The sequence below is a fragment of the Anas acuta genome, chromosome 1 (assembly GCF_963932015.1).
Source record: "Anas acuta chromosome 1, bAnaAcu1.1, whole genome shotgun sequence".
Taxonomy (NCBI): Eukaryota; Metazoa; Chordata; class Aves; order Anseriformes; family Anatidae; genus Anas; species Anas acuta.
The window spans coordinates 139834795-139852388 of NC_088979.1; the positions used below are offsets into that span (position 1 = coordinate 139834795).

At 44.0% G+C, this 17594-nt stretch overlaps 1 protein-coding gene across 2 annotated transcripts; it reads right to left on the reverse strand.

Moving 5' to 3' along the window:
- Positions 1 to 16517, reverse strand: USP18 (ubiquitin specific peptidase 18). 2 transcript variants are annotated; one of them, XM_068660143.1, is made up of 11 exons: positions 16361 to 16517; positions 12548 to 12737; positions 11575 to 11671; positions 10348 to 10493; positions 8949 to 9028; positions 8003 to 8149; positions 5754 to 5849; positions 4278 to 4448; positions 3215 to 3346; positions 2708 to 2757; positions 1 to 2124 (listed from the first exon to the last, which is right to left on the reverse strand). In XM_068660143.1, the coding sequence occupies exons 2-11, from the start codon at positions 12708 to 12710 to the stop codon at positions 2076 to 2078; spliced, it is 1131 nt and encodes a 376-aa protein (XP_068516244.1). In that variant the 5' UTR covers positions 12711 to 12737; positions 16361 to 16517; the 3' UTR covers positions 1 to 2075. The 2 variants fall into 2 exon arrangements, with proteins under 2 accessions (XP_068516244.1, XP_068516236.1); XM_068660135.1 differs by having other exon boundaries at positions 16262 to 16459.
- Between the last annotated feature and the right edge of the window lie 1077 nt (positions 16518 to 17594).

The following is a 17594-nucleotide window of genomic DNA, read 5'->3' on the forward strand; positions in this document are numbered from 1 at the left end:
TTATTTTCTAGGGAATTTTTCCCATCATGTTTTATTCAAAGAATAAAAAGCATAGATTTGTTTTTATTGAGAAACTAACTGAAAAGATTCTTAATATATCTCAGCAATTCCTTCCCTACCAGGTGCCATACCTGTAAGGTCATGTATGATACATTTCAAGCATTTTTTTAATAAGCATAGCTTGTTTTTAAATTTCAGATTATATCAAATCGGAAGTGTTCTTTCAGTCTTTTGACATATTCTCAGATTCTGGAATTGCAGTCTTTCAGCTACTTCACATATACAAAGTGATGGATAAAGCAGACCAGAACTTGATTTTCTTATTCACCACTCACAAGGTACTTCAGGAGTGTAAATCATTCCTAAAGTAGAACAGGCTGAAAACTCCTCATGCTGGTGACAAATAGATTTCTTAAAGTAGAATGAGGAGTGCAAGTACAAGAGAGTTAAACAGAATAATGGACCTTGCCAATACGGTGAAATAAATACCTGCTAGCTCATAACAATCTAATTCTACAGCTATGATACAAACTGTTGATTTACCTTCCATATACCAACAGAAAACGGATATGATTTGGGACTTTCATCATCATAAAAAAAAAAAAAAAAAAAAAAAAAAAGGATTATATATAGCTGCTAAATAAATTAGTAATTTTTAAATGCACCCAGTCCTACAAAAATAGCACCCTTCTAAAGAAGCAGTCAAAGAATACCGCTAGGCTGGAAGGTACTTTAGGTATCAAACTACAGGAATCACTGACCCTTTCACACTGTGGTAGGTCAAGACTTACCATGATGAGCGCTTTAAAAGCATTGTAACCAAACTTTTTGACTTTCCTCAGAGATGAACCCTATGATGAGATTTTAGAACACCACTCTTCTGATTGCTGCATGATACTGACCTTCCTTTCTAACTCTTCCTTTCTTTATTTTCCTTCCAGCTGTTTAGTCTTGCCATGTTGCTTTGTGTTGGGAGCACAGGTCCAGCCTGTGCTCCTAACACAAAATGACAGGATTCAACAGAAGATTTTAAAATGACTCACTTTTTTTTTTTTCAGACTTGCTCTCTACAGAATATTTTCTGTTTGAGGGATATTTCCACTGCATAAAGGAAGGGAGAGAGGGAGAGAGCAAGACAATTCTTGCTGGCAAAGAGCTGAAGAAAAACAAAAATTCCCAATGTTCAAGCATATCAGGGCTTCTCATTTCTCCTCTTATCACATTGTATCAAGTGTATTGCACAAAATCACTAACTACCTTCAAAATTTCTGGATATCACTGAGTGATACACCTCTATACAGGAAAAAATGAATAAAAATGCCTGATAGGCATGCTAAAACAATAATCATTTAAATAAACACATACAAACTCATCTCCGAAATCAGAACTACTGCAATAGCTCCTGATTTAAAAACATTTTATGCTGACACCAACTTTCAATAACATCTCAATCCCTGCAGCGATAGATTTCCTTGAAGGTTTTTAGGAGCCAACATCAGTGATGCACGTGTGATAAGGACCCTGGTCCCCGTTCCAGTTGTTTCTCAAGACTTTTGGGGTCTCCCCCTCATCATGCCAACATCTAACAAGGCCTTAAAAGGGCAGAGTAAGCCTCAAGATCGTATGACCTTATGGCTATCATGGCTCTCTAGCCATAACATATGCCTTCTTGGAACACCATGAAGACTTTCAGGACTAAAGATTCCTCTGCATTGGGATCTAGGTATCAGTATTCAGTAAAATGCTAAATCAGCAGAGACAAGGACTAACTTTACTATTATTTAAGAGGAAATTAATGTATAGAATTACACAAATATCAATGATACAGTAAATAAATAATCACATGACATGAAAGAAAATGTTTCTAGATGCAACAGTTCTTAGATCCTTTCTCCAGCTGAGTTTGTCCTCCATTTCTCTTACTAAAAAAATATAAATGTGAAGGTCATAGACTGAGCACAGATCTTTTCTGTGGAGCATTTTTACCCATCCACACTGATACACAGATGCTGAGCTTCATGGACAAGGCACAGTTTCCCAAAACTCTGGAATCATCTGGATTCATCTGGATAAGCCTATTGGGGATGCTTTTTCATGTAAATCAAGAGATAGGCTGTTTGTCCCCTGTGGAAAAAAAGAAAAAGCATAGCAAGTATGTTTGAAGATCTTGGTAATCTTAGTTGCAAGCAACCTCCCAGGTGTTCTCCTATTCATCCTTTTTGAGATTTAGGTCAGCAGAAGTGGCTCTCCCCAGTGTTCCTATGGGAGTTTATTCCTATGGGAGTTTGCAATGCTAACCCGCTGGCAGCGCTATAGCTTATAGGAGGAATTCTCTCTCTCCGTGCTCATTGTCTTATGATGCATCAAAACACAAAGCATGGAGAAATCCTGACTGATGTGCCTTAGTCAGGTAACTTTACTTAGGTAACTATAGTCAGGATTGAGGGTGGCACTGGAGACAATCGTAAGTAAGAGTACTGCTCCTGCAGCCCCATTAGTGACTACTCATTAATCCTGCAGGCTCAAGGAACAGCCATATACAGGTGTATTAAGTAACCAGGTTGCAGCAGTGCCCCTTCTACACTTCTGTATTCCCAGATCATGCTAGGCAATATACAGTTCAAATAATTTGTTTTCCCTCTCTTTGCTACATCATTTTCCAGACCCCAGAGAAACATTGGGTGAAAACACAGAGGCTCTCACTTACCAGTAGAGGTCTGAATGTCCATACGTACATTTAACATCATCCCACGACACCTGAAGAAAAACACAGAAGATGAAGGTGGTAAAAACTCAGTGGATGGGCATACAGTGACACCAGTACAGCAGTCCTCATGAGGGTGACAAAAGTCATACTTTCAGGAACTAAAAACATTTTAATAAAGCAGTTTATTACTCTTACTTTATGAGGAAAATCAGTTCCTCTGCCTCTCTTGAGCATAAGTTAAACAGGTCTAGAGTATATAATGTAGGGTATACGGTCAATAGCTGTTTCTACAAAATGCAAACCAGAGCCTGAGGTCTTTTTTGGAACAGAAGCTAGAGCTGTTTTGCCCTTAACTCAGAGTATGTTGTAGCAGAAGAATGAGGTGTACAAAGTTCTGCAGCTTCATTTTTCTCTCCTGGTTCCCTTTTATCAGCAGTCAGTCAGACTAAATAAGATCTGGAGGAGTGTCTGGAAAGTTACAAAGGAAACATGGATTTGTCTCCTCACCTGGCCAACAGTAGAATCATTGAAGCAATACCATTTGCGTTCTGTGAGACTTCGAATATAGGCACAGTAATGTCCAGAATTAGCTGATCCTGAATGAGTGACAACAGCAAAAAGCTCATACTGCCAGGCAGCCTGTACAGAGACACAGGGTAACTTTCAGTGAAGCAGTTTTCATTTATCGCTGCTGAAGAAAAGCAGCAGCCAGAACAGCAAGAACGTGCGTTGCACAAGCAAAAATGAGAAAGGTTAGATTTGTCTAGAGTACCCTGTCTTTTATAGTATTACCCGCACAGTTCCGCCCACCTGCTGTGGACTGGCAGCCTCCCTGGAGGTCACAGTAACGTGGAAAAAGCAGTAGGACAGCAAAGAGGCAGTAAAGGGGTGACAAAGGTGCTATGCTGCAGGCAGCACTGCACCGGCAAGGTTTTGATGCTGCCACACTTTCCCTTGTTACTTCTTAGTAAAGTGAAGAGATCCACATTTCGGCAGATCACTCAGCTGTTTGGCAAAGCTGTTGTCTCCCTGCTAACTTCTACTCTGTGGCAAACAATACTGTACAGGAAACTGCCAAGAATTAAATTCTCCTGTCTTGGGCTGCCAGCCTCTGCAGATGGTATGTCTGGGGCTCACTGAAGCTGTCTTGCCACGGAAGCTGAACCCCAAGTTGCCTCTAAGGCAACAGCTGGATTTGGCCATCCAAATCATCTGTGTTTTAAGTCTTTTCGGTAGTATAGTTAGACACAGAAGAAAAAAAGTTATGCTAACCATTCTCGGAAAAATAAAACAGGCTTTCCATAAATCCTGTTTTCTGTCCTAATGGCAGAAAGCTCCATTTATGGTACCTTTGGTGATTTAATCTAAGCACAGAAACTTGAGCCTGAAATAGCCAGAACCATGGGATGTGAGACAACTCCAGACACAGGTAAAGTCTGAGATGTACATTTCTAAGACAGATGCTTTGAACTGAGGTGAGCACTGGTGTGATCTCTAAGTTTTTATCAAACTTGAGCAAAGGGGAGAAGAAAATCTACCTCTTTCAGAGAATGCATTGGGAGTATCTCACCTTTTCACTGTCATGTGCTTGGCTCTGCTGTTCTGTCAAGACTGCATTGAAATCAAGTTCTTCTGGGAATGGCAGACAGTGACTAAGTTTGTGGACACTGGCTGATCTTTCAAAGCAGAAGCGCTTTAGGTGTATGGTCAGGGTCTGTGGCAGATGGACTAGCTTCATGCTCTGTAAAGCAATAAATAATGCGATTTAAAACCAAGGAGCAAACCCAGGGGAGCTGGGATGGAAACAGCCATTACCACCAAGCGAATGTAGCACGGGGAGCAGTTGGTGCTACAGTGAATGAAAACCAACTGCACAGGACAGCAGGTGCCAAACCTTAGTAGCCCATCTATGCAGAGGAGACACATACATGTAGTAAAGCCGTGCTGACCAAGTTTCTCAACTTCAACGTGATCAACACTGAGCCTCGGGTGTCTCATGGGTTGCTTCATTTCTCATCTGCTTTCCCAACTTTAGGTTGGTAGCACTCCCATACCTGTTCCCTTGGACCACTGACCCGTGGACTGGAAGATGATGGTGCTAAAGACTGTTTAGGCAACCAAAGCAGCCACAGCATACAATACAGATGGTGCAGCATGCTACATAGCTGCAACAACCAGCACGCTGTTTCTACACCATGAAAACTAATCGTGTTCAGAAGGATTTTCTCTCTTGAACATCTTGTCTGTGAAGATTACATTGAGTTGTTTTGCTATCTGCTGGGTATCTTCAGTGGCAAGATACCTGATGTGTTCATCACCTCCTTGAACCTGAGCACCACAACACCATCAATAAATAGATAAGATCTTGGGCAGGTGGGTCAATAGGCAACCACAGTGCCTGGTGAGGAGAAGCAAGCCAACTTCCTTGTGACGTGGCCAGCAGAGCTCTGTGGAAGGTGCCAAGCTCCACAGCTCTGCCTGGAGCTCACTCCTCCCAGCACTGCCTTTGTTGACATTACTGTTGCTGCCACCAAGACATATGTATGTACCTTGGTCTAGGAGGGCAACCCACTCCTGAAAATATTGTGGAAAGTCCCCTCCAAGCCTTGAGCTGAAGTCCTCTCCCCTACACATCTCTCTCTTCAACGTGCTAGTCTCTTCATGAAACACCTAATTCATCTGCTGGCAGAGACCAATACTGTAAGCGCAAATCCCAGTGGAGAGCAGGGGAGAAGAGAAATCCCCTATGGTATCCTGCTCTTAAGGGTATGCACAGCACCAGTAGCATATTCTTGTCTAACCTGAGGTGACTTACATTAAAACCCAGAAAAGCATTCTTTTGTCACTAGAGCTACATTCACAGCACAGATCTGCCTAATCAGAAAGATGCATGTGGCTTATACCTAGCTACTGCTGCCATGCAGGCAAATCTTTATGTTGCTCATCTCCTCTTAAATTTATATGGTTCGGACCTTCCTCCACCCTTCCCAGTCCTACAGGGAGTTCTGGGTATAAGAAACATACGGGGAAATACTTCTTTGATTACCTGCAGAAAAGGTGTTTTCTTTTCACAGTATTCACAGAAACACATGTTGTGACCAGTCAACTCCTCTGGATGGAAAAAGCATTGCAGGCAGTCCTCCTGAGAAGACAGAGGAGATTTCTTTCAGTTGAATTCCTTCAAGCCAGATTTCTATTTCTACTTTGTTTCACCAGGTACATGCAAACAGCAAAGCTACAGAAGGCTTATTTTATTCAAAGGGCAAAAGAATCCAAAATACTTTTCTCTCCTTTATCATGAATTAGAGTGAAATCAAGTACTGCTAGTTGGATTTTTCTGCTAATTTTTCATGTTAAAAAGGAGATTTTGCCTGCCTTGCTTTCTTCTGATTTGTATACTGTAAGTTAGACTCCTTCTTGAACAACTACACAGGCAGTTAGAAAAAGTGACATGTTCAGTGACCTGTACACTAAGCAGCAAGTGGCACTGTTAAGCATGCTAGTCACAGTAGCATTAACACAGTCAATTTTTTAACCAAACAAAATAGAAGGAGGATTTGGTCATGTCAGCCCATACAGGTACTTCAGTTTTCCTTTTTTTGTTTAACTTGAGCTCTAACAGCACAGTTTATTTGGTTTTCCTGCACACAGGAGAGTGACAGAAGTAAAATCACCTTCATTCTTCTAAATACAAAGACGGAATTCAGGAAGGAAGTTTGCAGGAAGAAGACTTACTGGGTATGAAGACTGGCTAAGGCAGAGCAGGGAAGGCTGACCAAACGCAGAAAACTAGACTGGTGGACATCCTGACCCATCTGTTTATAAGTGACTTATGACATTAGATGCCTTAATTTCCAAAAGGCCCTGCTTAAGACACATTAGGACTGGAAGTCTCATTTAGCACTGAACCTCCAAAACCAAAGAGCCTTTAAGTTGGGATACCCAAAACCAAGAGATTCAAGGTCACTAGTGACTTTTGAAAATGATCTTCACTGAGCCACAGTTCTTTATCTTCCACCATCTGAAGTCAGCAAACATGACTGCAAAGCTTCCCCTTATATAGCAACCCTCATATTATAGGTGGCTATACAGACAGCCACAGTCAGACTACACTGGCGAGGCATTCACATATGTACACACGCATACACATACACTCTGTGCCAAATCACTTCTATTGCAGTGTGACCAGACAGCCTACACAGGCCAGGGCAGTCCTAAGTAGACACTTGTCCCATTATGCCAACATGGGAAAAAATATCTCCTTTATATCAACAAAAATATCCACAAAACATAAACAAAGTAACACCAACAGAAATACACTGATCTAGCTCCAACTTAGAATGAGCATGTGTAAGAAACAGTTGTGCATCTTTCACCCAGGACGCACATTACACCCTACCTCCCTTTTCATACTGCAGACCTGAGGTCCCCTGTTCTTACCCTCGCATTGGGTAAAAGTGAGACTAGATCCCAGACTCAGTCCTTACCCTATCTTGTAGCCCAATGCAAGACCTTATTCCCACTGTGCAGCCTGGTACAGGATCATCCCCACCACGTTCATTTCTTTAAATTTGATAGTGGTACATTGTGGCAAATGCACCATAAACAATCAGCTCCCTGTGTATCCCCTCTTCCCTAGCTCTGAGTGTTACATCATGTGGTGTTTCAACAGCAGTAAAAAATGAGAATACACAAAAAAGGCACTGCTGCATGAGTGTATTTTACACCTATTTCATTTATTATTTTTGCCTCAGAGGTTCTGAAGGAGGTTTCCTTATCTTGGAACAGTATAAAGTAGTCAGAATAAGGTTCAGTTGTCCAGTGAAGCTGAAAACATCCACCCCCTATTTGTTGCAGCACCCATATAGCCACCAACACTGCTCTGTCTGGATATCAAACAGCAGTACCGATTTACCAGTAAAAGGACACTGCACTGGGCAAATGCAGGATGCCTGGCCAAGGATAACAAGTTCTGTAGGGCACTTTACTGTGGTAGCTAAGCTCTCACAGGTGTGCATCACTGTGTAAGTCTGAGTCTTATATTTAGTCAACAGTCTTCTCAAAAAGAACTTTCAAGGACTTTATTTTCCAACCCCAAAATCGAACAGGTTTTTTGGAGAAGTTTAGAGCCCCTCAAAACAAACAAGAAATGAGAATGGGAAAAAGTCACCTCAAAACCCCAGACAATCTGTAAAGATTCTAGCTGAGTCCCATGAAACACCAGTCCTGCAGGGAGAAGACTCCCACAGTGAATAGAGGAGGAATCTAAGGAAATAGCGCTGCCACTGATCTTACCAGCGTCTTCAGCTTGTGGGAATTGGAATCCAACACTGGGAGTGGAAGGGTTAACATGTTGCTATTCCTCTTCGTTTCAGAAGAGCAGATCTGACAGGCCAGGTGCTCCTGTACACAGATAGTGTACAAATCACTCAGCTTTGTAACCTGGAGAGAGTAAAAATAGCCAAAACACGGTTTGTGAAGAACACAATGGAAGTATTTCCCCATGCATGTGGGAAGGGCTGTGTGGGCATGTCACTTCACTCAGTGTCACTGCTTTCAGGCTTGAACCCAGATCTGACGTAGACTTATGTGGACAGGGCTCTTCCCACCACTTAAAGGAGAACAACTCCTTCCCCTCATCCCCTAACAGAGGGAAGAGATGCATCCTATAACAAGAATGGACAGCTCAGTGTCTGCTTTAATGCTGTTTTATTTGGAATTGCAACAGGAGCCCATCTTCTGCATGAAGGGAACTGCGACACTGGCTTGATGAAGAGTCACTGTTCTCTTATTCCTGGGAGGAACTGTCATATACAGAACGTACCAACAGTGACTAATGCTAATGAAATGCACATAGGCGGCTTCTAAGAGTGAAGGAACTGTGTCAAGACATGCCAACTAATGCTTACAGAAATTTGGGAAGTAAAGAAATGCATGTTGAATAAATTTGGGGTTGCACAAAGATCAATCGTTTTGTTTATTAATAAACTCTCCCATTAGAAGAAGACCCTGACATGCTCTAAAGATAGGATGAACAAAAGTTAACTGTGGTTCGAACTGATGAAGCCTATGAAATCAAGATTGTCCATTTGAAAGATGAGAGGGAAGATCCAGATGGGAGATAATTCCAAAAATTTCATAGGATAATTGACAATGGATGGGATTCTTCTTAGAGAAGCAGAAGAAACCGCATATGACAAAGGCTAAAGAGCCTGCTGTTCATTTCAGTGACTGTCCTTACCAGGTCTTGGTCTTTTATCTGCATCTTTACCAAGTTCCAGAGAGTCAGATAGAGTTGGGCAGCATCATGTTGCATAAACACTGGACAAACAGAAAACACAACCTTGATCAGTATTACTGACAGCAGCGAGCACATACTTCCCACACGTGGCAAAGGTTGTCTCATTCTCCTTAACCCCATTAATCCGGTGTCCTGTTCCATTGCCATTCTCCACCAGGGAGGGAGCTTAGACTGGAGACAAGCTGTGGTGGCTTCATGTGACCTGAGCAGGCAGGGGGAAAATACGGGAGTGCTTGAGTGCCCTATTGTAAAGCAAAACCTTTATATTTGTGGACTACCTGTATGCTTGATAACAGGTGAAACAAATTTTGTGGAATAATTCAACACCCTGAGATGGAAGTGCTTTCAACTTCCCTAAGAGTCTGCGAGATTTGCCAAAGGTATTGACTTCAGCTGGTTTGTGTTAAGATTACAGGCACCCCTGAACAAAGAAATCTCAGAAAATAAACCTTTCCTCATGCCTACTAGCACATCTATGATCCAGGCAAAGTACCACTTGCCAGGATATATAACTTTATGAACCACACCTGAATTTTAAGGATGAAGTGTCAAGCTTTACAAGTTCTGTTTGGGCATTTCTCTTTAACTGAAAGAGAGAAGGCAGAATGCAGAGCCATTCAGTCTCAGAAGGAATTATATAAACAGAAATAAGTTAGCTCATGTTCCAGCTTCACATAGATCTGGGCTGGCTACTGTCTTGTCCCTTTCATTGTTGCTCTGTTTTGTCTTTTATAAGAGAAAGATCAGGGCATTTGTATACAAACTACCATCTTTTTTGTACACATAAACAGACCCTCGGTACCACATCCTCACTGGACACCTGTGCATTCAACAATCTCTCTCCTTCAGGCCCATGTCCAGGTGGGAGGTTAAGCCAGCAAATTCTTCTCTTAGCGTTTATAACAAAAAACAGGAAAGGGATCCTTGGGAAATTGGGTGAGCTCAGTATCTTTTCCACATAAACTCTTCATTCTAATAAGAAATATTATCTGTTTCAGTTACCATATCAGTACAGTAAGACAAATCAAGCAGTAAGCTGTCCAGCCTATGCTCTGCACAGCCCTTTCATTCTTGCCAGCATAAATAGATGAGTCTTCTCATCCTTTGGACATCAGCAAGGATATCTGGCAGGGCTTTTTTTCCCGTTCTTCAGAATTAAGACACAGCACCTCACTAACAACTAGGAGGCAGCTATAAAGAGCACTACATCTTCAGCTACCTACTCCTCATGTTTCTGAATCCCTGAATGAGATGACAAAGTCTGCACTGCTTGCTAGTGGTTGAAAACTGATATCCCCAGTTTGCGGAAAGAGATGGATATGGGAAAGGGGCTGCTTACAATCCATTCTGTGTACTGAAAGACAGCGAGCAAGATCTGTGGGAAAAACAGCTTTCTGCTTGCCAGACTGCATCTTCTCCAACAGCAAAAGCATTTGGTATGGGACATTCCTCCTCTTCAGTGAGGCATTTGGGGGCACTGTGATCCTATAAAGAGAAGACATAACATGAATGGTAATCAAGCAGCACAATGGAGAAGTATTAGACACCACACCTGAAGGAGCAGAGGTGTATGGCACAGACAGCAACTCCAGAAGAATCAGAATGGGCACGTTTTTAGCAAAAGAAGGAAAAAGAGAAAGCCCCCGTTCCCTGTCCCTCTGCACAGCTTTGGGGGAGGACATAGAAGAGGGTAGATGGGGGAAAAGGTGTTTTTAGATTGCTTTTAGTTTGTCACTGTTCCAGTCAGCTAGAGATAGACAATAACTTATATTAAACTCCCTATGTTGAGCCTGTTTTGCCTGTCACAATGTTGAGTGATCTCCTTGTCCTTATCTCAACCCTTGAGCCCTTTCCATCACATTTTCTGCCCCTTATCCTTTGAGAAGGGGTGTGAGAAAGCAGCTGTGGTGGAGTTCAGCTGCGTATCATGGTAAAAACACCACATTCATTTCCAAATACGAGGCAAACTGAGCAGGACCTGAAGTGTCTTCCATGCTCTAGAAGCAACATTAGTTACAGCTGTTTTCAAAGCTGCTCTTGTCTCCCACCTATCCTCTCCTTCATTTTCAACATACCCCTAAAATTTCATGGGCAGGTATATCATAATGCTTGTATTTCAACCATATGCCAACTGGGAATCTCTTTGCCCTCTCTAAATTTATTGCAGTCAACAGCTTTTTTCTGAGCCTTTCTTCAAATAACAATGGTAACCCACAGCCTACATTATTTAGCTTTGCCCATTCATGACATGTGTCTTCTCCGCCTGTAACTTTTCTTCTTCCTCCTCTGCACACTGGTGAGTGTGGAAGAGTGAGGTACAAGTCATAAAGGCTCCGTTCAGAACTGCAGCATTCTGATGTGCAAACATCACAGGAATGAAAGATGACTAACAAGTCAGAACTGCAGCCTTTGTAGGCCCTAGTCTGTACAAGAGAGGCAGAGACCATGCTGAAAGCACCTAACGCTCCTGATGAGCCAATCCTTCAAATGTAGCTCCCATACAAACAAGGAACGGAGACATCAGTGTAACAGGAGAGCTATCTCAGGTGATTCAAACAGGTGGTACCTTCGTAGTATCCCAGTGAAGTGTATGTTCATGAGGAACACTTGGAGTAGAGAGTTCAGACAGCAGGTCTGCCCCATGTTGTAAAGTCCAACAGCTCCTGTAGGCACAAAAAAGAGGAAATGAGTTCAAAGATAGGTACAAGAAAAGAAAGTGAAAATCATTTAAGGGATGGTAAACTCCTTTTTGTACATATTCGCCCATTCTGTGCACAGGTTCAACGTCTTGCTCAGACCTTAGAGAGGGGTCAGCCTATGTTCAAGTAGATAACATTTACTTTTGTTTGGCAACTGACAGGAAAAATCCAAGTAAGCAAGGATCCTGATACTCAGATGTCTTCCTTTTTTTTTTTTTTTCCTCAGTTTAGAAGAAAGGAGCTAGCCTGGGAGAAGTGGAAAAAAGTCAGCTAGAGTTGTTCAAACTGCATACAAAAGAAAAGGATATTCTGTGCCCCAAAGCAATATTAGTAAATTACAATCAGAAATTATAAAGTCATCACCAAAGAGAGAGAGGGTATGGAACAGAAACTCAGAACAACTGAACTGCATACAGCTAGTGGTAATGGGGGATGTATCTGAGACAGAACAGCATGTACACCTGAAATACCGATGACAGCCTTTGGGGGGCCAATCTAGTGATGCAGCAGAATAACCAGGACCTCGTCCATGGTTGAGCAAATCTTGAAGCAATGCTGGCTGTGCTTGGAAAGAGGACAGCATCTAGATGTTTTCAGCTGCAGTAACCAATATGAGGACTTCAAAGGGAGAACGCCCTGAGATCCTCACATAAGCCCTTCTCAAAAAACAAAATGGTTACTTGACAGCACAAAATGAGAATCATTTCACCAAGGAATGTGACAGCACATTCCTCGGTGAAGAGGTAAAGAATAGGAGAAGATGAAACCTAAGGACAAAGAATGGAACAGAAGGCACTACAGACAGAAAATATGAGTGAAAAATAGGCAAAGCTTTATTACCATTTTTTAAGTCTGCCACACCAAAAACTAATGGTAGCCTCTGGTCTTTAGTCTTCAGCTCTTTGTTTTCCTCTTTATTATCTTCTTCTTCTGCCGTCAGGTTTTCACTTAGTGACATCTCTGGCTTTTTGCTCCTTTCTTGACGTCCACTTCTTTGGCCCATCAACAATACAGCACGACGACAGAAGAACTGCAGAAGGACACAGAAAAATGGGGATCACCCAGAAACACAAGATTTGTCTTTGTATTTGATATTTTCATGACGAAAAAGCTGAAATGTCAATAAAATCAGTATGATTACTGCAGTGACATTTGGTATGTTTGAATTAGTATGGATATAGTAGCTGTGCAGTATATCAGCACGGTAAGAGACATGGAACTCAATGGCAACTGCACATCCTGTACTCCTTGTATGACTAAATAAATGGCCTTCCAATTCCACACAAACAGCCCCACCTAACCTGGGAACTCCAGATATACCTGTTCAAGATTTGGTGAATAAAATTATTAAAATTGTTCAAATACCCGGCGATGCAAAATTTCTCTGTTCAGTAAAACAATGCTTTAAAGCCTAAAGCACCCTAAGTATTCAAAGGGGCAAATTTTACCTTCTCTACCTTTTAATCTGATAAGCATTTGTGGGTTTTTTTTGTTTGTTTGTTTGTTTCTGGTTGGGCTCTTCTCTGCATTGTTTTTAAGTGCCCTAGTCACAGCTCTAGAGGGGTACCTTGGACTCTAATTTTTAAAAGCATTTAAGCATCTAAGAATCACTTTCGTTTTACAATCCTTCAGGCATTACAATCCTTAAGGAACTGTTTAAAAGAGCCATAATGCCTTGATTTTAAAGGGAGTACTGAATGGACCATTTCTCTGACAGTCTCTTATGACTCAACTGCTGGCCCTTTAAAAAAAAAATAAAAAATCACTGAACTAAAGCAAAGTAAAAATACTCAAGCAAAACAATGTGATAAATGCTCCAATGCAACTAAACAAAAATGAAACATTTTTAAGAGCCCACATTCGACATGGAAGCTTGTCGTGGTTTAACCCGGCCGGCAGCTAAACACCACGCAGCCGTTCGCTCACCCTCCCCCCTCCCTCTCTGGGACGGGGGAGAGAAATGGAAAGTGAAGCCCGTGAGTTGAGATAAAGACAGTTTAATAAGACAGGAAAATAATAATAACAAAATAATAATAAAATAATAACAATAATAATACAATGGTGATAATAGGAAAGTAATAATAGTATGTACAAACAAGTGATGCACAATGCAATTGTTCACCACTCGCTGACCGATGCCCAGCCTAACCCCGAGCAGTCCGGCCCCCTCCCCCCAGCTAGCCACCCCTATATATTGTTTAGCATGACGTCAGATGGTATGGAATACCCCTTTGGCTAGTTTGGGTCACCTGTCCTGGGTCTGTCCCCTCCCAGCTCTTACTGCACCCCCAGCCTGCCCGTTGGCAGGACAGAGCAAAAGGCTGAGATGTCCTTGGCTTAGTATAAGCACTGCTCTGCAACAATTAAAGCATCGGGGTGTTATCAGCACTCTTCTCATCCTAAGCCAAAACACAGCATTCCACCAGCTACTAGGAAGAAAATTAATTCTGTGCTAACTGAAACCAGGACAAAGCTGAATCAGAAAAAAATGGTATGCTTAGGGAAACACTCACAGGAAAAAAAAAATCTAGAGAAAGAGAAAGAAAGGAAAAAAGTACCATATGCTCAGGAATCATAACAGCATGTAAAATGAACCCGAGGTCATTCCAGGTGCAAAAAGAGTGAAGAAAATCTACCAAGAAAGGGAAATTACCAAAAAATCCTGGTTCTGCTTTTCATGAACAGAAATGTTTGTTTCAAAAGCTTGTTATTTTTCAGGTTGACTCTGCCTAATAATGCTATATTTCAAATTTTACAAAAAAATTATCATGGAAACTAGAAAACTAGAAATTATTTTTTTCCCAATTACCATTTTTAAGCTTCAGTGTATTTTTCCCAACCATCCTTTATCAAAGTTACTTTTGAACTCAAAGTGTCATACACCCAGATACGCTAAATAACATCAAATTTGCTGAAGAGATTTATCTGGGGAAAAGAAAAGAAAAGAAAAGAAAAGAAAAGAAAAGAAAAGAAAAGAAAAGAAAAGAAAAGAAAAGAAAAGAAAAGAAAAGAAAAGAAAAGAAAAGAAAAGAAAAGAAAAGAAAAGAAAAGAAAAGAAAAGGAGAAAAAAAACCTCAGGCATTCAAACACAGATTCAAGAACATTGCTCTTTGTATTGAAAAACAGCAATTAGGACAGCTATGTGGGAAAAGTAAAATTGGATTTCAATTTCTTCTTCTACAAAACACTCTGAGCTCAGGCTGCCTTTTCCCTGGGAAGCAATTTAACCAGGCATTCAGGTTTCTGAAAGCCCAGCACACCTCTGCTTGAGCAGCAAAAGCTGGTGGGTTTAGCCGGTGTAGTATCAGCAGGAGGGTGAGCAATGCCCACAGCCAGGGAGGACACAGGAGGAGACAGAAAGGAGGGGAAATGGTCAGCAGAGGAGCTGAACAGCAGCTATGGGTGTGCTGGGGATGAGCAGAACTTGTAAAACACAGTTCTGGGTACAATTAAGGGCAGGATGAACAAGCAGGCTCGGGGCTACGAAGCTTTGGGTGATTTGAGAAATAGGTAGAAAGATGGTAGGGCAAGAAGGTGCAGGGCTCTACAGAGATGGCAGGGTTTGAAGGATTCGGCTCTGCGGTTCGATGACGCTCTCCCCCAGGCACCCTGGCACTGCTAACAGAAACGCTGGGTTGGGAGCAGGGACAGGAACAAAACTTTCCAACCCTTGCACAGAATTGCCTCGTTACAGCTATAAAAATACAGTATTGCTAAGGTTCGCCATGACCTTCCTTTCCTGGCATAAAACGTATAAAAGGTCTGTTGCATGGGCACGGGACTCGGGGAGCAAGCAACCCGATTTCTCCCCTCTCACTGGAGGAGCAGGGACCCTTCTCAGTTCCCTTTGCAGACGAGGGGGATGGCTCAGTCCTGCTGTACGTGGCTTGGCCGAGCCAAGCAACCAGGCTACCTCTGGGCAGCGAAAAGGCGGCAGCGATGTCCGCCTCGCGTCCTCCACCCCGCGATCGGCGAGCCCTCTGGCCCACCCTTTCGTCCTCCATTTCGCTCTGCACCAGGTCGCTGGCCTGAGGAGGGCCTCTCGGTCCCCGGTCGTCAGTCACTTTTTCCTAGCATCGCCACTCCTTTCCCCTTCTTTCCATGCCAAGGGCACGGACCTCAGCCCCGAGGGGACAGATGGTGGCCCCTGGGTGCTCCGGGGCTGGGATGGACCCGAGCCCTTCAGCTCCGTGCTTCTCACGGACACCGCTGAAATAACACTTTGCGCTGTTCTGTTTGTGTCTAGCCCGCTCCCTTTTATATATATATATTTGTCCATTGGAGAATATTGGTTGAAACATTAAAGAGAAACCATCCCAGCCACTACAAACGCCCATCACTTGCGCTCCCTTGCCGGCATGCCCAACACCCTAGAGGGTCCACCAGCTCAAAAGTCATTTTCATCGATGAAAAGAAACACAAGCGACCAAGCTGACGCGCCACGAGCCCGGAGCCAGCAGTGCTCCGACTGGGTGCGTGCGGCCACGCAGCCGTCCCACCACGCTCTGGCTCCCCGACCCCGAGCAGCAGCCGCAGCCCCCTCACAGCTCCTACCTCTCTCAGTCGGAGCCTGGGCAGCCCCTCAGCGACCCCCCGGAGCCGCGGTCGGACGCGGACCCTGCGGGCCGTCCCGTCGCACATCGCCCCGCTCACCTGCGGCTGCCGCGGCGGCGCTGCCCGAGCGAGACTGCGGGGCGGCTGCGTCAGAGGGCAGAGCGCCCACGGGGCCGCTCAGTTTTGATTTCCCGCTTCGCTCAGCCCAGGGACGGAAAGTGAAACTTCCCGCAGCCGCTCGCTGCGCTCCCTTCTCGCCGCCAGGGGCAGCCCCGAGGCGGGCAGAGCCGGGAGATGGCGGCGGCTCCAGCCGGGGCCCCTCGGCCGCTGCCCCTCGGCACCCTGAGCCTGCTCCGGGTGGGAAGGAGTGGGGTTGGATGGCACGGGGAGAAGCGGAGCGCTGCAGAAAGCAGGCTGGGCGTCGGCTGTGGCTGCCCCTCGGGAGGTGTGTGCTGCCTGTGCCTACAGCGTTCCTCGCCTCAGCACCAGGAGTTTGTTAGCACGGTGTTGGCTTCTTGTGGCAGCAAAAGCAACGGGAAAGCCAAACTGCTCTCAAGGCACAGAAGCAAGAAATGGCTCATTTAAAATAACCCCAAATAAGTACATGTCTTAGAAACTTAACCCGCATTCCAACCTAAAAGCCTCAGGAGTTTACTGCTTACGTGTGCTGTGCTTCCACAGTCGGATAGCAGAATGGCAGCACCGTGGTAAAGACACCCCAGCAAACCCCTGTGCCATGCGATGTCTGGTTTCAACAAGGCCGAGGATGTCCAGACCAGCAGAAGTGCTTGGGTGGCTGCGCCTCCAGTGTGTGCCGGGATTCCTGGCCTTCCCCTTTCTGTCAGCAGGAGGAACGGAGGGGCACGGCACCCTGGAAAGGGGCTTTGCTTGTTGGAGGATGGCCATCGGCCCGGCTTTGCCCCACATGAGGAGGCAGAAGAGCTCAGAGGTGAGTGATGCTGCCCGGCAGAGCTCTGCTGACTGAAGAAACAGTGCAGCTGAAGTAGGGCATCCTGCTGTGTGTGTGAAAGAGATGGAGTCTCTGGGACCCCAGAATTGAGACTCCCCTTGCGATTTGGCAGGGCATACCTGCCTTTCTTTTATCTAGGAGCTCCAGCAGGCTGAGACAGCTAGACAGTCTCCAGACAAGCCCAAAGCCTCAACCGTGCCTCTACTGGGGTTGGCAATTCCAATTCGAATGAGGCAAAGGGCGTTGCTACTTTCCACAGGCTATGGGGAGCTCCTGAAGGCCTCTGTCTCCCTTTCTTTGCTTCCTAGAACCTCACTGGTGTCTTTGCGATGCACCTTTACCCCTCAGGAAAGCCCTTTCTTT